At 47.5% G+C, this 27,404-nt stretch overlaps 1 protein-coding gene across 7 annotated transcripts in view; it reads right to left on the bottom strand.

Annotated features, from left to right (window-relative positions):
- Window positions 1–27,404, bottom strand: part of GRID1 (glutamate ionotropic receptor delta type subunit 1) — a 687,534-nt gene that overhangs the window by 5,235 nt on the left and 654,895 nt on the right. For 4 of the 7 annotated variants that reach the window (XM_086381179.1, XM_086381180.1, XM_086381181.1 and 1 more), the window contains 2 exons: window positions 11,432–11,598; window positions 6,595–6,835 (listed from right to left, as the gene is read on the bottom strand). In XM_086381179.1, the coding sequence (XP_086237305.1) occupies window positions 6,595–6,835; window positions 11,432–11,598 (408 nt within the window). Of the gene's footprint in view, window positions 1–6,243; window positions 6,335–6,594; window positions 6,836–11,431; window positions 11,599–27,404 lie in introns of all 7 variants that reach the window. The other 3 variants (XM_086381183.1, XM_086381184.1, XM_086381186.1) reach the window with 1 other exon arrangement.

Below are 27,404 nucleotides of genomic sequence, written 5' to 3'. Positions count from 1 at the left end.
GGAAGATATCCTGGAGAAGGAACTGGCAACCCACTCCAGTATCCTTGTCAGGAGAATCCCATGGACAGAGGAGTCTGGTGGGCTACAGTCTACCAAAGAGTCAGACACGACTGAGAGACTAACACACACAAGGCAAATACCTCCCTGGAAAACACATGTGGCCCATTTCTGAGTCTCCCAATATGTTCCATCAGGCATCTGGTTAGGAGGCCAGAGTGGAAGTGCAGACAACGGGAGAAAACCACCTTCTTTGGAAACTCTGAAAACACTGTCTTCTTGGACCAGATTGAGCCCACATGAAGTCATTTCTGGTGCCCTCCTGGCCAAGGAAACAGGAGGCAGACATAATCTGCCTGCTCAAGGAAAGAGGCAGGAGTGATTTGAATAATTATCTATATTTTACACAAAATGGGGCATTCTATTATGTTATGCAAATTCAAATAATGGACTTTTTTATGTGCACTACATCAGTTTACATCCTCATTATCTCAAGGTTTCGGTGTTCAACCAGGTAATGACAGCTGTGGAAAGAGACTCAGAAGCTTGCTGCTGCATTCATTAATTTACTGTAGGTAACTGACCTAGTCAAACAGCCCTGAATAGGACATAAAATTCACTGATGGCATTTATTCATGAATCCTGCTGAATTCCAGCTCTGTGTTGGAATTAAATATGATAGCTCATGCACCAGCAGAGGTTACTGGAGACCCTCTCGCAGGCATTGTCTTGAAGAGACAGAAAGTTCTGTAATTGAGCCGCTGTTCACCAATGTGGAAATAAAACATTGTACTGGAAAACGGTAATTAACTAAACTATCATCTATGTAACAGCAGGTTACACGTGGGACTCATTAGAACCGACTTTATTTGGAGTCCAACAGCTCCTACTTTAAGTTAGGCAGGAACAAAATGGGATTAGGGACTTCCCACGTGACAAGGATGGTTGTAGGAGGTGATCTCCTGTTACCGCAGACCAACCAGGTGGTAAATAAGACTCAACGGACTGGGAGACACACATCATTGTGATCTTCTTAAGTATTGCTCCAAAGAATTGCTCAAGCCTAAAGGACTGGCTGGAAGTTTGAGAGTAATGATTGGGTAAAAGCAAAGAAGCTGGACTTTGAGTCAGTGAAGTGGCCGCAGGGTATGATGGGCAGTCCCTAACTTTTTTGGCACCAGGGCCCAGTTTCATGAAAGACGATTTTTCCATGGATCTGCGGGGAAGCGTTTCAGGACGATTCAAGCTCGTTACATGTATTGTGTACTTTATTTCTATTATTATTACCTTAGCTCCACCTCAGAACATCAGGCATCAGATCCCAGAGGTTGGGGACCCCTGTTTCAGAATGTTGTAGGAAAGAATTCTGGTGAGCTTAATTGCAGATTTTGTAGAGGAGGACCGTGAAAGGAGGGAGTCAATAGACACCTCCCATCATATGTAGTAGCAGCAGGTACACATGGCGTGAAGGGACTTACCGAGGATACACAATTCTGTGATAAATGGAGCACCAGGATGACAGCCATGTGTGCCTGGTTTCAAACCTTGAGTTGTTTTCCACTCAACTTCCCCTTGGCATGACAGTGTAAAGCAGTAGTTTTCCTCCTTGGCAGGCTATCAGAAGCACATGGGCAGCTTCTAGAAATTACAGTTGTCCTCAACTGCCTGATACAACCCTTTGGAGAATGGAGCCCAGGTATCTGTATTTCTAAAAAGCTCCAGGATGGATCACCTCTGATGTGCAGCCAGAACGGAAAGCCATTGATCCAGGTGCAATTACTCTACAGCAGTTTAACATTAATAACGTTTTCTTTATGGGATCCCAGACTGGTTCACTCGTTCAGTAAACACTTTGGAGCTCCTACTACCAGAGGAGCTAATGTTCCTCGTGAAGCATCCATCTCGGCCCCTGGCACATAGAAAGTGCTCGATATTTTATATTCATGACCCTTAATGAGAGGTCTCGCTGTTCCAGAGACTGAGCAAAGTGATGGGAATACAGAGGTGGATAGTGCCAACAGACTTAAAGCAGAGACAGGCAGGTAAACCATCAGTTGTAATTTCGAGTCACACCCAACATGAGTGTATACACAGAGAGGTAAGGAGGCCCATGGCGACGGGCAAGGGGAGGTTTTACAGAGGGGAGTGATGTGTGAGTTGGTTCTGATATACATACTGGTGTATGATAAGTGTTCAGTGACCTCTTACTAAAAGGCGCACACGCTCACTTTCTTACCCTCATGCCAAGAGATCCGATAGTAGCAGTGTAGCCATTGGGCCAGGCTCAACAGTCAGAAGCTCTGAACCCTTCTGGATTGGGGCTAAACCTAATCCCTCTGGGGTTCAGAGGATGTAAATACCTAGCTAGGAGCCAGGATTCTGGCTTAGGAAGAGTTCTCAATTACACCCTTCATCCCCAAGCCATCTGGAAAAGCCAGGTAGGAACCCCTGCTCCTGCACACTCCTGATGCCAGGCCCAGAGGCGGACACACAATCCCTATTCCAGTTCTGCCCCTACTACTTCTGAGTCCTGTTTCTCCAGGGACATGGACGCCCTCCTTAAATGTTGTGGAAGAGAATCAAAAGAGTGAAGAAGATAACATGGGAACCTGAGACTCATGTGGGGGCCTTGGGGGAAAAAAAAACAGACCCAGGTTCAGCTTTGAATCCATGGAGTGGGACCTGGGGGTCTATATTTCTAATAGTGCCACAGAGGCGGATCCCAAGTCTGGTTTGGCAAGGCTTCTTGCCTTGCCAACAGAGATGGCAACAACAGAGATGGCAGCCTTCAGACCAATGGCCCACAAGGAACTGAATTCTGTCCACAGCCATGTGAGTGAGCTTGGAAGTGGATCTGGCCCCAGTAGAGCCTTCTGAGGAGACCCCAGCCCTGCTCAACAACTTGGTTACATCAAGCGAGAGACCTTGAGACAGAAGACCCAGCTAAACTCCACTTGGGCTCCTGACCCACAGAAACTCTGAACTAAGTATTTCATGTTTTAATCCAGTAAAAAGAAAAAGATAACATGTACTTTTCCTGGCATAGAGAAGGTATCCTAAGATGTGACTCCTCTTCCTCACAGCCCTTTCTGCCTATCACAGGGTCCTTGAGAGGGAGCAACCATTTGGGCACCATCCACCAAGCACATTCCCAAGGGTCAGATGCTGATTAAGGAAATTTATACATCATCCCTCATTGAGCCTCAGAGCAACACTGTGAGGCTGGCATAAAGGAAGAGGGCAAAGATACAGGAGAGGAAGTCTCTACATGCAGTTGAAGAAGCATTCGAGGATGGAGGTGGGGAAAGGTGTTCATTTGAGGCGAATGTCCCCAGCAACGAATCTCCCCCGGAGAGCAGGAGCACACTGTGGGAGTTTGCAGATAAAAGCCAGCCCGCTGGCCAGGATAGAGGAGCCTGGCTGCTGCTCCACTCCTACTGCCTGGCCCCTGCCCTGCCTCTGTCAGCCCCTGTCTGCAGTGGAAGCAGGGCCTGGGGGAGAGCAGACGCGGCCGGAAGCAACAAGAATTCCAAGCTCCCAGCCCAGTGACAGACGATTCATCCCCCACTTCTCACGTCATCTCTCATTTGTGCAGTTCTCATCTTTATTTCATGAATATTTTATTCTCAGAGCAACAGCTCCACTTCCCCCATAAATCTACAGGGTGGCTCTTTACTGCATCTGCGGAGCGGGGTGCACTCACCTGCGCTGGATAACTACATAATCGTCTGATTCCTTGGAAAAAAATATGACCTCAAATCCACATGAATATTAAGAGGCTGAACGTACATTACTACTCTTCTCCAAGTAGGTGTCTAAACTCTGAAGACGTCGCGGCATAAGCTGTTAAATACGACCAGGACTCCACCCAAAGACAGGTTTCTGGCTTTTAAGAAATATGGCCAATGGCCCAAAATGAAGCATTCTAAGCTCAAGCAGACACTCTCACCTAATTGCAAATGCTGCTCCATAAAATACAGGCAACCAGTAACACAAAGTAGTTCTGGATTAAATACCATCATTATTTGTCAAAGGTTTTAAATATATGCCTCTAAAATCCGTTGTCTCAACCCCTTTCCTGGTTCCTGTTGCCTGTGATGAGCTATAAAACCTTTAGCCTGGCATCTAGTCCTTTAGAGCAAGTCTCTGCTTTGCACTCTAGCCTCCTCTACTTGAATTTCCTTGCTGATGCCCCAGAGCTCCGGGAGGTGTGATGACTCTGTCTACCCCACGCTGGTCACCCTACCCCAAAGGCAACATCTCCTCTTCAGCTTGAGGATCAGTACTGATCCGTCATCACTCAATTCTAACAACCCCAAGCCCCAGGAACTCTTCACTAACCAGCATCACTACCCTCTGTAACTCTACCATGTCCCATCTGGGCTGGGTGCCCCCAAGCCCTGGAGGGAACCTATAGTTCATTCCAGGATGGCCCTGATCAATGGACAATGGAAACCACTTGGCTGACCTCTGCCACATCTGCCCACACGAAGGTAAGCCCCCTAAGGACAAAGACTGTGTCCTTATAGGCATACTTGTTAAAGGAAGAAGGAGAGAGGAAGGCAGAAATTTCATTTGAAAACCAGAAACTCAGAAAACTGGAATATTCCCTCCTTTTACCATGTAACACCCAAATGGGCTGGAGGAAAGGCAGCTGTGTTTTATTCAACCTGCGTCTGCATCAACTCTCTTTCCTATCTGGAGCAGGCTAGCATCCCTGGGCAGAAAGTTTCACGTTTTCTAAGCACTGCATCCTCTTGGGTCTGAGATCCTGGGCTTGTGTAGAAGCCAGACAGGAAGATGGGATACTTTTCAGACAAGAAAGGAGCCGTTCCTCTCAGCTAGCTCATCTCATGCTTTCTCTGGTCTTCCTCTCCTTTCACCTCTGCCTTCTATGTCTCTCAAGTAATCCCCCACCTGCCTCCCCACCCTGACCCCCCGTCACCTCTCTCTCACACTGACAATTCATCTGGGTTGTCCAGGCTGGACCTGGCACTAGATACTGAACCAGGGGATGAGAAGAGACATGACTGGAAGCAGACAAAATTGCCTCTCACAGAACCTGCCTCGCAAGGGACATTCTGGAGGAGTGGGCCTGTGTCTTCTGGGCTCCACACTGCCTGTGACGTCCTAGCACGGTGCCTCCGTGACAGCGCGTTGCTCAGCCAGCCGGAAAACCTGTCCTCCTCCCCTAACCAGAGGGACGTTTGCTATAAACTTCACTGAAAATTTTCCAGTAGCAAAAGAAGCTCAGGACAGAATCATTAACTGTTCCTTTCAGTGGGCCTTCCTCAAATATTTCCTCAAAATATTTCCTTCCTTCTCTCTTATGGCTCAGGAGTGACAGGAGAGCCCTGCGTCTGTGGGAAACTCTAGCCTTGCGTTCCTTCACATGGAGGTTTACAGGTGATGTGAGAGAACGATGGATGTCCTCAGAACAGTTCAGACATGCTGAATCAAACAGCAAGCTCTTTCCAGGAAAATCTAAGCATGACAGCAAAGAGCTCACTGCCTGCTATGAAGGGTGGGTCTGCCCTCACTCCCAGCCATGCCAGGGACTCTGTTACAGACTGAGGTATGGGCCCATGACCAGTCAGCCTTTCTAGGCTGCAGAAGGGTTTCCATGGTGATGCTGCCTCTTTGAACATGATGCTGGTTACTTCATTGCTCCTTGTTTGAAATTTACACCTGCTTGTGTCAACATCATTTGTAAGCGAAGCTGTGATTCAAGAAGTAGCTGAGATGTATGTATCAGGTAAGGACAGTGCTACACTGGAGTGGCTGGGCTTGTGCCACCGTGCTTGGGTATAGTTTCCGCCAGGAGAGCATCATTACCAAATGATTCACCTTGCCACCCTCCCTTAGGGGCATCGGTTCCAAGAGAACTTCCATGAGGACTTTATACTCCACCCTCCCCACCCCTGCCACCCCATACCCCAAAAATATTGAGCTTGAAAACCAGCAAAACCCCAAAAGAAGGAAGTGTGGAGGGCAGAATCAGCTGTGGCTGGCACACACAGGGAAGGAAATGTGCCCAGAAGCTGGAATCAGAACAAAGCCACAGTGGGCCCTGTGCTGGGTGTCCCTGGAGGGACAGAGGCAGGGCTGGGCCCTGCAAGGAGGAAGAGAGGAAGAAGGGATGATGAGGGGACAGGAGCCGATCCCCCTTCAACATGCTGGGAGAGCAGGGCTCGTGGCCCTGGGTGAACAAGGAGAACCAGGAAGGAATGCAGTTTCCTCTCTTACCCTACAGCTGGTCTCTCCAGGTCAGGGTGGAGGCACATGGGCGGGGCAGGGTGGGGAAGGGCTCTCTGGCGCTGCTCATGCTGTACCCGCTCTATAGATAGATACATGACTTTAGTGGCTATGCCTGCTGCCTTGGCATTTTGTTCAAGCATGAAAACACCCCCTTCATTTGTTCTGTGGCTTTCAGTACAAAATAAAACAATGTCACCATTCCCCAGTATAAAACACTGCTGTGTGCAGACAAGTGGTTTGGGCAAATACTATCTAGAAGAGAACCACCCGCCAAGTCGCCCAGGGGACTTTTCCTGCCTCTAGGCTGCAGAAAGGAGAAGCAGGGCCCAGGAAACGGACCTCTTTGGGGGTCTCCTGGTGGCACCGGTTGCTGTTCCACCACAACTCCAGGGCAGCCACCAGGCAGGCGAGGAGGAGGCCAATGGCCAAGATACAGAAGACTCCAGCGAAGCTGTGCAGCTTGAGGGACTTGCCATCCGCCTGGGCGCTGGCGTGGCTGGTGAGGTCGCAGCGGCCCGTGTGCGGCCACCACTTCTGCTTGAGCACATCCAGGTCTCCAGTGTCCTGAAGCTCCAGGATCCTGCAAGATACACCCCATGTGAGCCACAGCGCTGGCCTCATCCACACAAGCTTGGCGCCCTGGTCCCTTCCCCACCATGCCGGCCCCTCCACAGACAACGCTGCACCATCAGAGTGGCTCTCTGTCTCGGCTTTTCACTTTCTGATTCATTCTCCACTCTATTGTCAAAGCACCATTCTCAAAGCACTTAGCAGATTTCGTCATTCTCCTCCTCAGAGCTCTCATGTCCTCTCCCACCCTGTCCCACTGCCCATGGACCGAGTCCAATAGCAAACCATGTAAGGATCCTTCACGTGGGAGCCTGGGGCAAACTCTGAGGATAAAATCAGTAAATTACAGAAATGGATGATGCAAACACTCAGACTGTGGACCTGCTAAAAGGCTCTCTTTCAAATGTCAATTCACTACATCCTAAGTCTCTCCTACTAGAATCCAACAAACCGTTCATTTATTCACTCATTTGATTTGAGGAGCATCTGGTTTGTGCCAAGTACAACATTCAACGCTGCTGAGAGCACAGTCTAGACACACCTACTTGGACACTGAAATAATTAGATGAGTCAGTGTAGAGACAGAAGCTGTGATCAATACAACAAAATTAAAGTAGAGGTGTGAAGAAAGGGTGCAATGGGATGGCCTGGACTGGGGGGTGTGGTGAGACCTCATCAAGGAGCCAACAGTTCACATGAGTTTCGCATACCTATGTGCCAGGAAATCTCCTAAGTGCTTGACAAACTGTTTAATTCTCATGCCAGCCCTTTGAGAAGGCTACTTCCATGTCCCCATTATTACAGAGGGGAAAATGAAGGCATAGAAAAGTGAAGTCTGGTGCCATGGTGGCCCGCAGCCCCATCCGTCCAGTGTTGACATGAGCTGCCTTTCACTGAGAACGCAGTAGGGACTGACCATTTTATATTGTTTTAATCCTCACAACAGCCTGAAAATCAGTTTCTAGGTTTACAGATGGGAGACCTGAAGCTCAGAACCTAGATAACTTGCCCCCAGTTGCAATTAGCAAGGGGTAAAGCTGCTGCTCAGAGCTGGATCACACTGACCCAGGGGGCCATGATGTTTCCAGAATGCCAGGCTGCTAAATGCAGTCAGCCTGCTCTCCTCTCCAAGAGTCAGTTCCAGCCTAGGGCATGCGAGACTGACCAGAGAGGGGCTGTAGGGCTGGTTTCCTGCTCCTCCATTCACTAACTGAGATGTTAGGCAGGCAGCTTCACTCTGCTGATGCTTCCCTTCTTCCTGCTCTTTATAATCGTATGCATTTTTATGCCCAATATTATTCCAGGAACAATGTAAGGCAATGTATAGGAAAACAAAGAATAAAAAAAGAAAAAAACAAGCAGATTCAAAGGAAAATTTAAATACATAAGCAATAGAGGAAAGACAAAACAAGCCATGGGCACAGAATGCCTCCTGGAACAAGGCTAAACTAATGCACACCATAATAATCTCTACTCCTGCCTGTGAGTAAACCAGAGCGATAATAGCCACTTCCTGAAGCCAGTCCTTCTATTTTCCAGACAGATATAATTGCAGGTGCTTTCCTGTAGTCAATAGCCGTGGAGCCTGCTACACAGTAGGTGCTCTATAAATGGCTATTAAGTTGCTAAACATTTGCTGAATGCCTACTCTGCACGCCATGGTCCACAAAAGGGCTACAGCATTCAACCCCAGTCTCACACACACACACACACACACACACACACACACACACACGCTGTAGCCTAAAGACCCAGTCCCCTACCAAAGCAAGGCAACACACATTGGTATTCAGGAAAATATCTTAGTTCTTGGGACTCAGGGAAGGAAGGCTACAGAAATTCCAGAGAAGCCCGGGATCTGCTATTTCCGCAGGACCCTTTTTCTGTCAATGGCATGGAGTATTCGTTGTTTTCTGAACCTGCCATCTTCCTCCTCTCAGGCATGCCCCACAGAGGGGCGGCTCACCATTCTTCCTGAATCGTATAATGGGGCCTCTTAAAGAATCACTGGCAGCAGTAAGTCAGAAACCTGAAGTCCTGAGTGTTTCCCCCAGGTACAAACCCATCTCCCCAGGTGAGGGAAGTGGGGGAGGTTTGCAGCCCAGGAAGGACAATACTTCAGGGGGCCAGCACAGTCCGCTGGGGACATTTACTTACAGTCACAGAGCACGTGGCCTTCTGATGAAAGCAGGGAGTAACGAATCACTTCCTGCTGAAATATCACAGGAACTGGACTAGCCACTGCTGTTCATGTCCACTGAACGATCTAGCTGGGAACCAAGCTTTCTCCTCTCCGGCGTGTCAGTGTTCACTTCAGTAGACTTTCAAGGGATCTCTGAGCAGTTTGAGTGCATGGGGACTGTAAGCCCTCTGTAGTGGGGACCCTGCACTTCTGTGAGCACTATCTTGGGGCACATTAGCTGTCTTGGTGGTGCTGATGCTGTTGTGCTGGTCCCACAAGTCCCCTTACCATCTGCTTCAGAGAGGTGATCACAGGTAGATGGCCTGGGAAATTCCCTGACCAGCCCCTCTCAGAAAACCAAATAGGGTAAACCTCAAGAACACCATTGTCTTATACATCTTGGAGCAAAGCCATCCTTTCTTTGTGCCTTAATCCAAGCAACTGATGAACCACTCCTCCTCCTTCTCTCATATGTCACCCTTCTCTGCTCCGGGGAGCAAGGGAGGCAGAGGATACACATTTGATTAAGTTCTAGAGAAAACCCACAAGCCTCATTGAACTTAGTTCTACCCCTTTTCCCAGTTTTGCAAACAAGCCACTGGACGAATGAGTTGCAGGCGCTCCTCCTCGGCTTTTCCCTGAAGGGGTTTAGGCTTGGGTGCTCATGGTCAGAAGAGCCCGGTAGGAGGTAGGAGGAGGTAGTAAGTCTCAGAGATCTGACAGCACAAGGGCACAGAATTGGGGCTTGGAGGACCTGCTTTCTCCTCTCAGCTTTGCCAGTAGCTGCCTGAGCCGCCCTCAGCACACGTTACCTCTCTGAGCTTCAGGATGTTAAATGAGTGGTCTTTAGCAACTCTGGCCCCTCCAAGTGGACGCTCTTCCAATTCTGGAAAGCATGTGCTCACCAGGCAAGAGGGGGCTGCCCCTAAACCCCAGTGCCCCCTGGCCTTTTCATCTGGATGCTTTAGCCACAGTCTGGATTTTGGTAGATCAAGGCACAGCTCTTGTTCTGCTCCCTCACTGGCCAGGATATCACCCCACACACATACATGAGTGGTGGGCTTAGACATCCCTGGGGACATGAGCCCCTGTTAGCAGGCTGGCTCCTTGGAAAAGGCCACCAAGCTCACCCATGCTCTTCACCTACACCCTCTCGGTGGGGCCAGGTAACCTGATCAAAGACTAAGGAAAGTTCCTACGGGGGAGCGAGAAATGGATGACAAGACACTATCTTCCTCAAGGAGGCTGGCCAGGTGTCCAGACCGAGCACTTGGAAACTTGATCACGCCCAAGAACCCAGAGAAGATTAAGCTCAAGGGATGGACTTGCACCGGAAAAATCTAAAGAGGAAGTAAAGAGGCCAATGCAAACTAGATCTGCATAGTCATTGCCGGTGGATGAGGTCTACGGGTCTTTGCTTAGTCCAGAACACTCCTGTCTACAGTGTCGTTCCCCCTGTTGCTGTTAAGTCACTTCAGTCGTGTCTGACTCTGCGTGACCCCATAGAGGTCAGCCCCACCAGGCTCTCCTGCCCCTGGGATTCTCCAGGCAAGAACACTGGAGTGGGTTGCCATTTCCTTCTCCAACGCATGAAAGTGAAAAGTGAAAGTGAAGTCGCTCAGTCGTGTCGGTCTCCTAGCGACCCCATGGACTGCAGCCCACCAGGCTCCTCCGTCCATGGGATTTTCCAGGCAAGAGCACTGGAGTGGGGCGCCATTGTTGTTCCCCCACCTCTCCCAATATGCCCACCATTGCTAGTGTTAATTACCAGGAAGCTGATCTGGACAGGATGGGGAGGAGGCAGGCAAGTGAGGGCCAGGTCCCTCTCCTGCCACAGCAGGTAGCACCTGCTCCCTCAGGCCCTGTGCAGGTGAATATGGAGTCAATTTGCTTCTCTGGCCCCACTTGTGTTCACATTTCTACACCAACCTGTCCCATTTAACATTTATCTTAAGAAGTTATCACTGTGACCTTGCCAGATCCAATTAATCTTTCATTTAATTTTAAATTACTAGCTATCTCCAGCTAACTCCTATTCAACCTTCAGGCCTCAGGTGCCACCTCCTCCGGGAAGTCCTCCCTGGTCTTCTGGGTCTGGTCAGATGCCCTCCTCTACCCTCCTCCACCCCCAGAATATCCTGTCTCACTGACTGCCCTGTTCAAGCATCACCTGCTTACATCTCAGCTCCCACTAAGACTATGCAGCTTCATGGGAAGGCAACATACACTTCCTCTTTTTACTCTAGGACCTGGCCCAGGATGATGTGGGGATGTGGTGTGGGGAGGAGCATGCGTTGGTGCACAGTCGGCGCTGAAGAAAACGTGGTGAACCACCAAGTTTGTGTTGGCTCTCATGCCCTGAACGAAGGTTAAACCCCACCCCGGCACAGGTGCTGTCGGCCTCTCCTCACTGACCACGCCTACCTCTGCGAGAAGAGATCCCTGTAGGGGCTGCCGTGCTGCAGGGCGATGCCATAGCCCTTGCTGCTCACACTGTTGGCAATGACGGTCACAGAGCAGTCATCATCCGTCAGCGCTGCATACTCCACCACAGCCACATCCCACAGAAAGGCATAGTTCCCCTTCTTTGCCTGAAAGAGCAAAATCACCTTGCGGTTAAGCAGACCTGGCCTCCCGTAATAGTTTTGAGCAGCGAAAAATCTCAATGGCTGGATTTGGGGACCCTCCTGAATGGTCCTCCTGCCCAATCAGCTGGCACAGCAAACTCTCCTATTTTCGGATCTGCAGAGTCCATCCCTGGTTGATGCCACTTACTGCGATTGGACATAGAAGGATGGGATGCTATCTCTGCACATCTCCAGAAAGACGTGGGTAAGGTGAGCTATACGTGGGCTCTAAGCTAGCCCCTGGTTGCAGCGGCGTGTACCTGTTTCTCAGATTAGCAAGCTCACCTTGGAGACTGCAGAAAGTCTGACCCCAGGGAACTGAAATTTCTTGATCAGCGATTTAGAGGGCTGCACAATAGTATTCATTTAATTTCCACTTAGAACTTGACTGAACCCTGCTTTAGGAGAAGAAGGGAGACAGCCCTAGGATCAGTGTCCCTGAGTAGCTGCAACTTGGTATCTAAGTCACAGACTTCCTCTGCCTGGGGAGGAATCCATTAAGGATAGGGTCTTGATTGTTATGGCGCCACAAGAGTGTACACACACACACACACACACACACCCCTGTAGGTTCGCATTCACACACAAGAACAGAGTTCTGGTGTCAGTATCTCTATACCCACACAACAATGGCAGATTATTCCATCAGGAACTTGCCTTCGGCCACAGCTCAAGCCCTTTTCCATCACACCCATCCATAGCAGACTTTAAATTCTATGCAAGTGTGCTAAATTGCTTCAGTCGTGTCAACTCTTTGCGACCTATGGACTGTAACCTGCCAGGTTCCTCTGTCCATGGGATTCTCCAGGCAAGAATACTGAGTGGGTTGCCATGCCCTTCTCCAGGGGATCTTCCTGACCTTGGGATGGAACCCTTGTCTCTTATGTCTCCTGAACTGGCAGGTTTGTTCTTCACCACTAGCACCACCCCCTGAGCCATAATCCTGACTTGGCCTTGAGTTTAGGCCCTCATAAGGAATGTGAGCTGCTTGCTTTTTGGAAGAATATAGACACTGTCACTTGGCCAGCTTAAAACAGAGCATCAGGTTCTTAGTGAAGGAAAGAGCCTGGTTTCAATTCTCTAGTGAACAGACAGACACCTTGAGCCCTCTTCTTTCCTACTCCAGCTCATACTAGATGCTAGAAGATCCCAGTCTGGGGTGCTGATGGGGCTGAAACATTGCAGGTCAAGCTGGGAAGCCACAAGCCTCGTGACACTGTCAGGGGTACTATTCCACTTTCCTGCTTTTGTTCAACTGAGTCTTCCTGTCCACTGAGATTTTCCAGAGAATGCCATAGCTGCTTTAGATGAAGTCTGTCTAAATTTTGCTTCTTTGGGGGCCCTAAGTGCCCATGGGCCATGGGGCATGTGTGCTCATCTGTGTCTGACTCTCTGTGACCTCATGGACTATAGCCCACCAGGCTTCTCTGTGCATGGAATTCTCCAAGCAAGAATACTGGAGTGCATTGCCATTTCCTTCTCCAGGGGATCTTCCTGACCCAGGGATTGAACCCACATCTCTTAAATCTCCTGCACTGGCAAGTGGGTTCTTTATCAGTGGGGCCACCAGGGATGATGGCTTATCTCCTCTTCAGGAATTTTCCATCTGAAGGATTTGTGGACAGAGTGTGGTGGCCTCCCTCTGCCAGGAATAGCCATTCACACAATTGTGCCTGACGACCTTGTAAGAAATGACACACACCACGCCACCCATTGATGTTCACCTCAGGGAACAATCCAAATATTACCTCAGAGCCTCTTTCCTTGGCCAAGTCAATTTCAGGAGTCCCTAAAGGGCGTTGACCCAGGTTGCAAAATTACACTCATCTCTCTCCTTCCACATGGGAAGATAACAGTCTTTGAAATTTTTTCCTGTTGGCAAACATGTTTTCTCATGAAAAGATATACATTTTCCACCTCTTAGTAACCGAGTTTCTCGACAAAATGTTGACTTATGACCTAATATTTGGCTTCCACCCAACTCTGGAGCATTTCATAACCCATGTTCACAATTCAGCATGACAATCAGACATTGTTATTTGCACGCTTTCAGAAGGGCATGTCATGCTGAAGGAAGAATTAAGATCAAGTTCGATTCTGTGTTTCAAGTGATGTCCCAAGAAGAAGAAAGAAATAAGCTGGCCCAGCTCGAGTGGAAACTGACTCTGACAAAAGCCTGTTATGGCCATTTTAATGGGCCACTTGGACCCGTCAAGCCACGTGCACCTGTGGTTCCAGTTTGTTCTAAGAGACAGATGAGCACAGATGCCTGAAGGAAGCTGCATCTACGGTCCTGCTGCCTAAGCTGAGAATGCAGAAACATACGGGAGGGATGCTGACAATGTCTCAGCTACAAATCCCTGCTAACCGGGAAGGCAGTCAGGGCAAGAAAATAGAAGTCCTCCGTCTTGAGTTTCCAAATGACCACAAACACTCACTCTCCCTGTTTGGAAACAGGGCTTACGTTTATTACCATATAACTTCTTCGAGAAGCATGTGGCTAGTCCCTAATCTATAGGATGATGCCAGAACAGGGAGGACCTGGGGAGCCTTAGCTGCCACACCTTATATGTGGGCCAACTCAGATGCTACAGTTGTAAAGGGACTCTATCCTTAGAAAATACTCTTCATCTCCAACATCCCTTCCTCAGCATCCCAGAGCTTCCTGGGTCCTCCTGTCCTAGCCCCAGTCTCATGCTGTGTAAAAGGCACCACCAAAACCTTCTCTGAGCTTCCCAAGTCCATCAGTTTCCAGGACAACTTCCCGGACCTTGCTGACAGCTCCCCAAGCTTCCAGGTGTGTCACAGCCCCTGTATGAGACAGAAGGCTTCTTGGGCAGGACCATACCCTCAGGATCACTTTGAACACCAGCTATAAGAAGCCCAAAACATGACATCCATCATGGCTATATCCCCTGTATATAAACCCTCTTCTTGCTCCATGCAGAATGAATGCCCCACAACCTCCCTAAGACTCTTCCTTTGGGATCAGAATCTGTTTTCCAGGTGGCCCTTAGTAACTATGTATCCATCTTTTTACTCTGTGCTGCTTATCCAAAATGTCTAGCTTCTCCATATGTGGGGTCCGTCAAATATATCAAAAATCTGCTTCCGAGAGACCCAAGAGTTTCCTCGTTTTCTCTCCCCTCCTACTGCAGGCTCATCTTCTGCTTTTCTTGAGTCTGAGCATCTCTACTCATTCTACTCATGGTTCCCTCCTCTGCAGCTCAGCCCCTTATCTCACCGCTGCTACCACTGTGAAGGCATTTCTACCGCTCCCCCTCCACCCTGCATCCTCCTTCTCCTCAACTCCATGCCAGAGACCTCTCACACTGTGGCATATTTGTTGTTTCCTATTTATATTAGCTACTTCTTTCTGTTGCGGATTTCCCTCCAGTCTCTTGGGGAGACAGAGTATTAGCAGGAATCTAGTCTCTTCTCAACTGTGTGCCACTGGCTGTTCCTCAGAGAGAAAGAAAAGGGTGAGCCAGACACCTTCCTGCAGGAGCCTGGGAGTGCCTTGGTTACATGGAGCAACACTCCTACAGGTGGCTCTTTCGCCACTTCCTGTTCATACAAACTCATCCTTTCTTGCGTCTCCAGGCCCTGTCCTTCCCCTACTTCCCAGGCGGCTGTGGGGAGTTAACCGGAATGTTATCTGAGATTAGGAGTAATAGGCAATGCTGTTGCTCAGTTGCTAAGACGTGTCCAGCTCTGTGTGACCCTGTGGACTGCACAACACCCGACTTCCGTGTGCCTCACTGTCACCTGGAGTTTGCTCAATAGGCGGTGAGCTCCTCACAAATAGATTATTGACATTCATCTTTAAAGCTTGGGAAAGATGAAAGCGGTACCATAGATTTGTATTTTGCATTAAAACCAAACAGAAACAAATACTAGATGTCACACCTTTAATGAGCTAGATTACCTCTGGCTGGCCTATTTAAAATATTAAGTGCATTCCTCATTTCTAATCACTGACTGACCGTTTTGTATGCATGTTAAAGGTAATATGCCAGTAGATGGGCAGGAATGTTACATAATGGAGTGGGATTAGTGAGGATTCTTAGGACAAGTTGATGGAAATATTTTCTTTAATCTTGTGACACAATCTACACTGTAACACACTGCATGTCACACACACACACACACAGAGACCCGATTCTGTCTCCACTGTCCTGTGTGCTCCCAGGGGCACCTCTGCGTGTCCACAGAACACAGAGGCCTGCCAGAGCTCTCCAGTTCCTAGGGTCACCGGCTCCCTGACACAACCCAAACAACCTGGGAAAGTCTCCCTTTTATTCCTGGCCTGCATCTAGACATTTGGCTTCATTTCACTCTTTTCTTTCCCTACAAGAAACAGGAAAGGCATTTGGCTCACACATACAAGAACAGATGTGAGGACTCTGGGGAAAAGAGGAGAGAACAGCTTTGACACTGGAGAAAGTCAAGGGCATCTGGGCATTCATTCCCAGGATGCCAGGACAGCAGCAGGTACACAGACCGCCCCTAGTTTGTCTCTCGGGAAGCATCTTAGCAAACAGGATCCAAGGCCATCCCTGAAGCCCCCTTCCTCCAGCCACACACTGGTGCACTACTACAGATGAACGGGGACTCAGACCACGGGGCTATCTGACTCCAGTGCTTAGAGCATCTTCCCTTCATTTGCAGGGACATGATCAGCCTATTTTGCTGGAGGAAGGTTGGGCACCATATACAGAGCCACAGGTGAGCTGGGATATTGGATGACTCATCTCCATGGCTGCACACTGGAAATAAAATGAGACTGCATCGCCCTTCACTGCACCACTGATTTGGCCCTCCCCAGAACTCACTTGGGGCACGAACTTTCTGAGACAACAGCCTTGGAGGCAAGGGCTTCACAACACTCTTCTACTCCATCCTAACTGCATTTGGAAAGGGAGAAGCAAACACATTATCCCCCCCAAACAAGAATGCAGTTGCTACAAACATCAAACACAAATGCTCTCAAAAAAGAAATGCTAAAGGAAATCAGGCATCTGCATTGCCAGGTCCAGGGTAGGTATGAAGTACCTGCTGGATGCTGGGTTGTCAGAAACCTGATTCCTTTTCCATGGTACAATTCTGAGGGGCTGAACATGAACCCCATTTTCCAGATGAGGAAACTGAGACTCAGAAAAATGAAATGACTTGTCCCAAATAAATCCAGATAGTGAGTAGTAGAGCCAGGAGAAAGGCTGTCATTGCCATTCCCGTGGGTTCTACCACCAGCGGCATTCCCCTGGGAAGTGCTCAGAGGACCAGGCACCACAGCAGTTTCCCCAGTCCTCCATTTACACATCTGAGCAGGGCAGAGAGCAGAGCAGAGGTTTCTTTGGCCCCAGGAACTGTCTTCCTCCAGCTTTAGAGGTGGCTCGTGGGATGGCTGACAGCTGTGAGGGAGGACACAGGAGCCTGTGCCGTCCGCGGATGGGGGTGTTAGGGTTTGAGGGATGCCGTGGAAAGCTGATGCAGACTCATGGGCAGTAACCATCCAGTGACACATTATCCACCCTTGACCCTAACAAAGCAGAGCTCGGCATCCCAAATTTTAACTCCTATGGTCTGTTCACAAAATGACAACGCATCGCCACAGGTAGCCTGAATCCTGGCTACATTGATCTGTTATTACGCACGAGGCCAAGTCACAAGATGCAACAGTAAAATCTAGACTATCTATGCAGAAAAGGACAATTTTACAGTCTGCTGGTAGGAATGTGGCTGGCATATTTCTGGAACAGCAATGCAGTGGGGAGAGTCAAATGCTTTTAAAATGTGCATATGTAGCAAATCTATCCTTAGGGATTCACTCTAAGGAATTAGTTTCAGAAAAGATGTTTGTACAAAGAGTCTCAGGGCACTGTTTAAACTAGCAAGAATTGGAAATAATTTAAATGCTCAACAATTGAGAATCAGCTAGGTAAATGATGTGTTAGATGATGGAATATTATGTTACCGTTACTATGCTGTTTTAAAAGAACATACTCTGCCCATGCTGAAGAAGAACCAGCTTGGGTTCTGGACTCCAACCATATGGATATGAATACCAACTCCACTTTTGCTGGCTGTGTGAGTGCCAATAATATTCTAACATCTCTGAACCTCAGTTCCCCTGGATGGAAAATCGTCCATACTTCAGAGTTATGGTGATCCAACATGCTTAGGGTTTTACCTGGCATAAATGGTAACCAGTATTATATTGTTTGGTGAAAAAGAATCTGTGCAATAGAGTACTTACATTGTGATATCCTTTTAAAATTATGTAAGAACTAACTTATATGCAGAGTACATCATGAGAAACGCTGGACTGGAAGAAACACAAGCTGGAATCAAGATTGCTGGGAGAAATATCAATAACCTCAGATATGCAGATGACACCACCCTTATGGCAGAAAGTGAAGAGGAACTCAAAAGCCTCTTGATGAAAGTGAAAGTGGAGAGTGAAAAAGTTGGCTTAAAGCTCATCATGGCATCCGGTCCCACCACTTCATGGGAAACAGATGGGGAAACAGTGGAAACAGTGTCAGACTTTATTTTTCTGGGCTCCAAAATCACTACAGATGGTGACTGCAGCCATGAAATTAAAAGACGCTTACTCCTTGGAAGGAAAGTTATGACCAACCTAGATAGCATATTCAAAAGCAGAGACATTACTTTGCCAACAAAGGTCCATCTAGTCAAGGCTATGGTTTTTCCTGTGGTCACATATGGATGTGAGAGTTGGACTGTGAAGAAGGCTGAGTGCCGAAGAATTGATGCTTTTGAACTGTGGTGTTGGAGAAGACTCTTGAGAGTCCCTTGGACTGCAAGGAGATCCAACCAGTCCATTCTGAAGGAGATCAGCCCTGGGATTTCTTTGGAAGGAATGATGCTGAAGCTGAAACTCCAGTCCTTTGGCCACCTCATGCGAAGAGTTGACTCATTGGAAAAGACTCTGATGCTGGGAGGGATTGGGGGCAGGAGTAGAAGGGGACGACAGAGGATGAGATGGCTGGATGACATCACTGACTCGATGGACGTGAGTCTCAGTGAACTCTGGGGGTTGGTGATGGACAGGGAGGCCTGGCGTGCTGCGATTCATGGGGTCGCAAAGAGTCGGACATGACTGAGCAACTGATCTGATCTGATCTCTGAAGAACTAACTTTTTTTCTTCAGTCGCTTAGTTATGTCCAGCTCTTTGTGACTGCATGAACTGCAGCACACCTGGCTTCCCTGTCCATCACCAACTCCTGGAGCTTGCTCAAACTCATATCCATTGAGTCAGTGATGCCATTCAACCATCTCATCCTCTGTTGTCCCCTTCTCTTCCTGCCCTCAGTCTTCCCCAGCATCAGAGTCTTTTTCAATGAGTCAATTCTTCACATCAGGTGGCTAACTATTGAAGCTTAAGCTTCAGCATCAGTCTTTCCAAAGAATACTCAGGATTGATTTCCTTTAGGATTGACTGGTTTTATCTCCCTGCTGTTCAAAGGACTCTCAAGAGTCTTCTCCAACACCACAGTTCAAAAGCATCAATTCCTCAGTGCTCAGCTTTCTTTATGGTCCAACTCTCACATCCATACATGACTACTGGTAAAACCATAGCTTTGATGATATGGATATTTGTCAGCAAAGTAATGTCTCTGCTTTTTAATACGCTGTCTAGGTTTGTCATAGCTTTTCTTCCAAGGAGCAAGCGTGTTTTAGGTTCATGGCTGCAGTCACTGTCTGCATGATTTTGGAGCCCAAGAAAATAAGGCCTTTCACTGTTTCCATCGTTTCCCCATCTTTTTGCTATAAAGTGACGGGACTGGATGCCATGACCTTAGTTTTTTGAATGCTGAGTTTTAAGTCAGTTTTTTTCACTCTCCTCTTTCACCTTCATCTTTATGGAGAATCAAAACCAAGTATCAAACACTATCTTTGGGTCATGCCATCACGGGCGACTTCTGCTGGTTTCTTTTAGTCTCCGGTGCCTGATGTTTTCTGCAACTCAGTGGACATTTCTTTTGTGGTTGCAGCTGCCAAAGAGGGTCATTTTAGTGATCCGGCCTCCATTATAGAGCACATGGCAGTGAAAAGAGCAGGATTCTGGATGAAGACACATCCCGGCTCTTCGGTGAACCTATGGTGTGTGTGTGTTAGTTGTTCAGTCATGTCCAGCTCTCTGCAACAGCATGGACTGAAGCCCACCAGGCTTCTCTGTCCATGGAGTTTTCCAGGCAAGGATACTGGGATGGATTGCCAAGCCCTCCTCCAGGGGATCTTCCTGACCCAGGGATTGAACCCAGGTTTCTTGCATTGCAGGTGGACTCTTTACCATCTGAGCTGCATGGGAAGCCTGGTGAACCTGTAGACCTGGGGCTAATAATCCCTTCCTAGAGGACTATTCTGAGGATGAAGTTACAAGAGACAACGCACTGTGCCTGGCACACAGAGCGGAACTGACACAAGCTCCTTCCTCTCCTCTGGCAGCCCCCAGCTCAATGTTGAAGATCAATCCATCAGCTGTCACTAACACATCTTTCCTCCCACCTCTACCCCTCCTGCCAATCATTCCTCTGCCTTGACTAAGTCAGCAGCATGCTCTGTGTGGGGTGTGTGTGGGGTGTGTGTGTGTGCCCGTGAGGATGTCTGTGCATGAACATATGCATGTGTGGAAGTTCGTGTGCACACAAGAGTGTGCATGCGAGCACCACAGACCCCAGGGAAGCAGTAGAGAGCTGAACTCAGATACTAAGCACCTAGAGACCAAACGGAGTTTAGAAAAAGGAGATCTTCAGCTGGAGACATCTCGATGGTCTCTCAGCAGAGAAGAAAGAGGCCTCCAAAATGATGTGAAAATGTAAGGCAGACACTCAGCAGGACCCTAGGAAGTGTTCCCATGGCCTCCTCAGGAGGCTGCAAGGAAACCTGCTACCCAAGGAGTGAAAGATAATGACCCTTCACCTGGATCAGCCCCTGGAGCAGAACCAACAGGCAAAGGAGGGCAGGTTCAGTGGAGAGGAGGGGTGGGTGGGAGGAGACGGCAGCTGGGTTCTCCCACGATTCATGCCGTGGCCGCTTTCCTAAAGCATCCACAGGGTACAAAATCAATTCAGCTCTTGGCTTCAGACCAGAGTGAACAGGAAGGAGCTGACAATGAGATAACACAACCAAAGGGGCAGCAAGAACACCTGGTGGGGAGACGTCTCATGCGTGCATGTGTGTGCGTGGCCATGAGCACAGGCATGAGCCCTGAAGTTTTGTCTCGGTGGTTGGTCAAGTGAGGCTGCCCCTTACCTGGGTGAGAGGATAGAGCCACCCCAGGGCAATTGCAGCAGAAAACAGTTTCTGATGGCTAGGCAGGTCTGCAAAATGATCTCTGCCAATGATTACCTTCCCGCTTCTTGCACTCCTGTGTTCTAGAGTAACACAGAATAGTGAGGAGCAGAGCTAGTGGTGGAGAGAACGCCAAGCCCTTTTTCAGGCCTTTAATGCTCTCACCCTAACATTACCTTCTCTTGGATTCCTCAACTTCCTTTACAGAATCTTCAACTCCATTTCATAGAAAGCGTGGCGTGGTATGTGGGTGAGAGCAAGGGCCTGGAGATGAGCAGAGCAGGCCTTTTTTCTAGTGTCCTTGGCCAGGCACCTGAACCCTCTGAGCCTGAGTCACCTCATCCAGGAGACAGGAGTAGCAGCCCCCACCTTCTCATGCCAATAGACAGCACAGAAAGTATCTGAGGCAAAGGAACTTGAACAGTAAGACACTATCCTTGTGATCACGAAAATCATCACCAGCATCATCCTTACAACTTAAAGTTTGGATTTTCATTAAATGCAGTTGCCTCGGGGAAAATAACATTTGAAATTGTCCTCAGCCACCAGCCTGGTAAATTAGAAAACCTGTAAGATGGGGTCACAGTCTTACTCACTCACTATCAATTTGTAAAAATGGAAAATGAATCCAGACAGTCCTTAAGATCTTCTCCAGCTTTAACATCCTCCAAGTTTAAAATACAGACCAGTGGTTCTCGGAGAGTGTTCCCTAGACCAAGAGCTTCAGCATCACCAGAGAAATGTAAATCCCCAGACTCTATTCCAGACCCACTGAATAAAAGACCCTAGGAGTGGGGACCACCAATCTGTCTTAATATTATCTCTCCAGGTGACCCTGATGTGTGCTAAAATTGAGATCCAATGATAGAAACCTCAGTGAAATGAATTTCTGATCTTCTCTTGAGAGTAGGTTTAAGAAGGAAAAGAATATTACGGCTCTAGGGTCTTGAGCCAGGGCCCAAAATGGAAGAGGGAATCACACAGGGTTGAGACCAAGATTACTAAACGCAAACATTAAAGCAAAGTCACACTTTACATCTTCTTCCAGAAAATCATTCTACTTGATGCCTTCCCATCCATTCTCTTCTAAAATAGTTCAGGATAAACTTCCAAAGTATAAACTGTGTCCATTTCTCAAGGAAATTGAGACTCAGGAAAGACTGCCTGAGACTATAGAACCAGCCACTGTGGCACAGCATCATCCCAGGTCTCCTTGGCCACAAGCGGCCTTCTTTTATCCCACATCAAAAGTTCAACATCAGTAGCCCCATAGAGGCATCTAGAGCTCCCTGAGCAGCTGGCTCCTATCAGACTGCCAAATTCTGGACAAACTTTGCTAATGATGTCCACCTTCAGCACCTGACCTTATGGAAGCTTTATGGCTGTTTTCCGTTTTAGGGCCTTTAGCACTCTAGGGAGAAAGAATCTTAGTGAACCAAGTACTGTCTCAGTGGGAGAAGGTTTCTCACATCTCCCAGGGAGGAGAAGCTGGTTTGGTACCAAGGAAAAAAGAAAAGCCCTAATTTGGAAGAATCAATAGCTCCTTCTTCAGAAGTCTGAAGTTGTACACCATCAGCAAAACTGGGATCATAAACAACCTTCTCAGCAGGCCAAAGGGACACATCGATTTTCAGTGGTTTGTCAAAACTTTAAATTGTCCCAACACCATGGTCAACAACAATCTAATCTGAGTTATTCCATGGGAAAGATTAAGAATGATCTAAAGAAAGAGTAATTTGCTTTGCTTAGATATTGAACAGATTAGGCAGAGACAAGAATACAGAATGAGAAAGGCCCGTGGAGGAAAGGGAAACAACCCAAGAATACACGAACCCACGCAGCAGAGAACGGGCATCCATGAGGTCCAATATTCCGTGGAGAAGCCCAGAGATAGGGCCTTGAAGATACTCCCTGTGTGCACACAGGCATGCACGCACACACACACACACACACACACACACACGCACACACACACGCACACACACGGAAGGATGTGAGCCCCTTGGCCACGCACGTCCTTTTCACTGCCCTAGCATGATGTCTGGCATACAGTTGGTGCTGAATAAACGTGTAAAGTGATAAATGCAGAATTTGAAGGCGTAAGTACTAGAATCTGAGACGCCTGGGTACTTAAAGCAGGCTGCATTGGCTCCATCCTGTTTGTCCCTCCCAGTCTGCCCTCCACCCTTCCTTTTCCGGCAACGTCTTTCAGAGGCTGATTTCATGGATAGTATCAATGGTCACCTTGGCTTCTGGCTACGAGTCACTTCCTAAGATTCAAGAATAAGTCAAATACTGATATAATTAAAACAGCAATCATGCCAGTAAGTACTGTTCATTCAAGCATATATTCTCAGATTTGAGAGGGCCTAAGAATCCCCTCGATATGTTCAAATACAGATGACTAGCCTCCCCCCAACATGCCTTCTCCAGGTTCTGATTCATTAGGTCCAAAGTAGGGACCATGAATTTCATTTCTACATGTTCCTGGATGAGGCTGATGCTAAAGGCCGAAAGAACACCCCTGGAAAACTACTGTGTTAAAATACACTCTACAAGGCGCTGTACTCACCCATTGACATCACCTCTGGACTTTACAATAAATCTGGAAAGACCCAGTATTATTATTCACACTTTTATTAGATGAGATAACTTTGTTCAGCAGTAAGTTAACTTAGCCAAGATCTCATCTCTGGCACAAACCCAGTTCTCGTTAACTCAAACCCCACACTCAGTGGCTGCCATGTGGTCTTAACTGAGCACTTGACCCCGCCGAGACAAAGTGCCAGTCAGATTCATGAAGCCACACCCTGAGGCCAGCCTGTATTTGCTGTCTGCAGTCACATCTTGGTGTTTCTTTAGCCATAAAGGGTCTTTGGGAACTGGCAACTCAGACTATAAAGGACGAGGAGAGAAGCAGTAAAATTGTATGTGATCACGATTCATATTAAAAACTATCCTTTAATTGGTTCAGAGACCATCCCTGCAGGGTTTATGTTGAAGAGTTGTCTCATTCTCTAATCCCATTTGTAGCTAAGGATTCCTTTATGGCCTTTGCTAAAATGTCAGCCTTGAGGGAGGGAGAGAGAAAGGCTCTCACAACAGCCTTTCACACTTTGAGGAGCCACAAAAGAGGTCACGTCCTGACTGAAAAGATCCAAATGGACTCCCATCCCTCACAGAACCAGCTCTAAGCTCTACCTATCAGGAGGTGCAGCTTTGTAAAGTCAAAGAGTCAGAACGATGAGCCACTAGAGGGCTTGCAGGGGCACGGCCCGGATAGAAGACAGCTGCATGGTCCAGGGACACAGAGCACTCACTCCAAAGGGTGACGATGCCTGCTCACCACATCCCCACATTACCAAGTGAGGTCTGAGACCTGGGCTGCACGGAAAGGTTCAGGACTCCTTCCATGTGAAGATTCTTAAAATATCAGAAATACCAAATTTCCCTGCTGAGCGTGCTCTTTACCAGGCTCCTCACCACTCCAGTTTCCTCTGTCTGAGCCTCGGGAGGCATGCTATTCTGAGCTCTTGCTGTTATTACTCTCCCTGATTTGAGTTAATCCACCTCTCAGTTCTCTCTCTGCCTCTCCTTGTCCACTTCTGCTTGTGTGTGTCACACACACACACACACACTCACACGCTAAAATTTTTAAATTTAAGGTTCAAGGCCAATCTTAGTATCTCTATGTTAGAGAGTAAAGAAACTCCATCAGAGGTTCCCATCACAGTGGAAACAACTGCTTATACTCAAAAAGGTTTTTTGTTGTTTTGTTTATTTTTTAAACTGAAGAATAGTTGATTTGCAATGTTGTGAGTTTTGCGTGTACAGCATAGTGACTTAGTTTTTTGTTTGGTTTTTGAAGATTATATTCCACTGTAGGTTATTACAAGATATTGGGGGTAAGTCCCTGTACTGGACAGTAAACACTTGCTGCTTCCCTATGTTACGCACAGCAGTTTGGTCTGTTGATCCCGCACTCCTCCTGTGTCCCTCCCCGGCTCCTCCTCCCCTTTGGCAACCATGTGTGTTTATGCCTGTGAATCTGTTCGGTTTCGCACACACATTCATTTGTATTTTTTTAGATATTGCACATAAGTGATATCATTCCGTGCTTGTGTCTCTCTGACTTATTTCACCGTGCATAATATTCTCTAGGTCCCTCCCCATTGCTATAAGTGGCAACATTTCATTCTTTTTATGCCTGAGTAGTATTCTATGATGTATGTAAATACATGGAGGTAGAAAGAGTGCAATAATCTTCAGGCAAATTGTTTAAAGTTTGAGTTTTACATTCCTTATTTTCAAAATGGAAATATCACAAGATGCCCTCAGTGGTGAAAACAAAGTGTATGGGCACAATACCACACATAGTAATGTCTTAACAAATGTTATTTTCCTTCCCCTCTTCTCTTTCTTTGTTCTTGGACAAACAATATTATACCAAGAAAATGGAAATAAAGATAAAATAAACAAAAAGTGCCAACCGTTTGACACAATAGATCAAAATTGTCCTCCCCAGTGACTGCTTTTGGATTTTAATGTAACCAAAAAACAAAACAATTCAGTTCAAAATACAGAAACGTAAGTCATAAAACTCAAAGCCATAGTATTCAGTGGAACACACAGAATGGAATCAGCCCACATTTATAGCTAGCACTAAGGTGAAGTGTATGAGACCTGGGTGCAAAGCAAATTACAGGGCAGAGGAAATTTGAAGAATAAAATCAGGTTTAGGGGGAGTGAATGTCCTCCCACCCTTCTAATGAGGAGTTTGAAAATAATCAGCGTTAGCATGATGGCACGGATATTGGTTTGATTCCAGAGCTTATCCTACCAAATTATAAAAATCGCAGAAGAAAGTAATTGAAGAATTCATAACGAGATTTGCTTGGCAATGTTCAAAATCCAAAGCAAAGTAATTTTATAAAGGAGGCGCAGAGGGGGCTTTCCTTGATCTTTGCACTGTATTATCCCAAACCAATCATCATCAAACAAAATTAAGCTGCAGGGCATTATGAGGGGGACAACTTAGTCGATTGTGTGGAAACCTGCTTCACGAGACTGACTAAACACCTCTCCTTCCCACCCTTCCTCACCCCTTTTTGCTCTCCCTGCAGCTAGGAGAAGGAAATGGCAACCCACTCCAGTGTTCTTGCCTGGAGAATCCCAGGGATGGAGAGCCTGGTGGGCTGCCGTCTCTGGGGTCGCACAGAGTCGGACACGACTGAAGTGACTTAGCAGCAGCAGCAGCAGTAGCTAGATCCCAGCAGTCCTGCTCATTCTTCTTGAAGAAAGATGCCCATGGGTGTGTTTCCGAATACTACCATTTCTTTTTCACTTACTGATTATTTATTTTGTTTGATTTTTAAAAAGATAAAACTCTGGATGTCCACGTGTGTCCCTGCACCTACCTCCACTCCAGGCCCTGGGGCAACAGATGAGTAAGAGATAGGCCTGCCACTACGGAGGCTCAGAGTCCAGTCAGGATGCGACAGAGCAGGGCTCTGAGGATGGGGCGGCATCTGATGGACCTGGGCTCTGGGAGGCACAGGGTTTTGGGGAGCCCCTGACCCTGCCCTGAGAAAGCAGGAGCTTCAGTGGGGGTCAGGAAGAGCAAATGCTCCTGCTGAGGCCAGAGAGATGACCAAGAGTCAGCCTGGCCAACAAGGAAAGGGAAGGCTTTCCAAGCAGGAGGATCCTGGTGTGTAGAGGAGGGGAGAGGGGAAGACGCTGCTCAGCTTTCCTGTGATGAAGACCCCAGGTAAGTGGGAGTAGGAGCTGAGGCTTCATTCTGATCATGCATCTCTTCCATTTTTTGCAGAGTGTCATCAGGTTAATGACGCAGGAGCTAGAGTGAGAAAAGTATTGAGTTCAAACCTGGGTTCGATATTGACTCAAACTTGATGTTCAGAAGGTCCCTTGCCCTCTTTAAACTCTAGTTTCCTAATTAGTAAACAAGTTGTCTAGAAGTCCAGTTCAGCTAATTTAATGCCTGGAAAAAACTCAAATTCCCACCCTTGATCCATCCCAGGCCTCTTTAATGGTAGCCATTACGATTAAATTAACCTTCTGGTTGTTCAAACACTGATGCGAGGCCCCAAAGGAAGGAAGGAAAACTCTGGGTAAAGTAAGAAAGGAAAACACATATGTTTGAAATAACATGACCATACCAAACCAGCCTTTGTCAAACCTAACTCAATTTAAAGAGGAGAGCATCAAGCACACTCTTACATATGAACTGAGCTCAGCACTCCTAAATGAGTTGACTAACAAACAAATGAATGAATAAATGAATGAATGAAAAACTCAAATATTTCAAAGAGCAAATCATTGTGTACTCGTGTTTTTATGTACATCAGTTCTGATTAATAAACAAAGGTAGGTATCTAACCATCTATTCAATTTCCTCGAATGCACCAAAATTCATGAATTTTGCCTAATC

This window comes from Bos grunniens, chromosome 28 (genome assembly GCF_055505025.1).
Source record: "Bos grunniens cultivar Pamir isolate PY7600 chromosome 28, Bosgru_T2T1.0, whole genome shotgun sequence".
Classification (NCBI taxonomy): domain Eukaryota; kingdom Metazoa; phylum Chordata; class Mammalia; order Artiodactyla; family Bovidae; genus Bos; species Bos grunniens.
The sequence above is the reverse complement of the archived record's forward strand: the minus strand, read 5'-3'. Positions and strand labels throughout refer to the sequence as shown.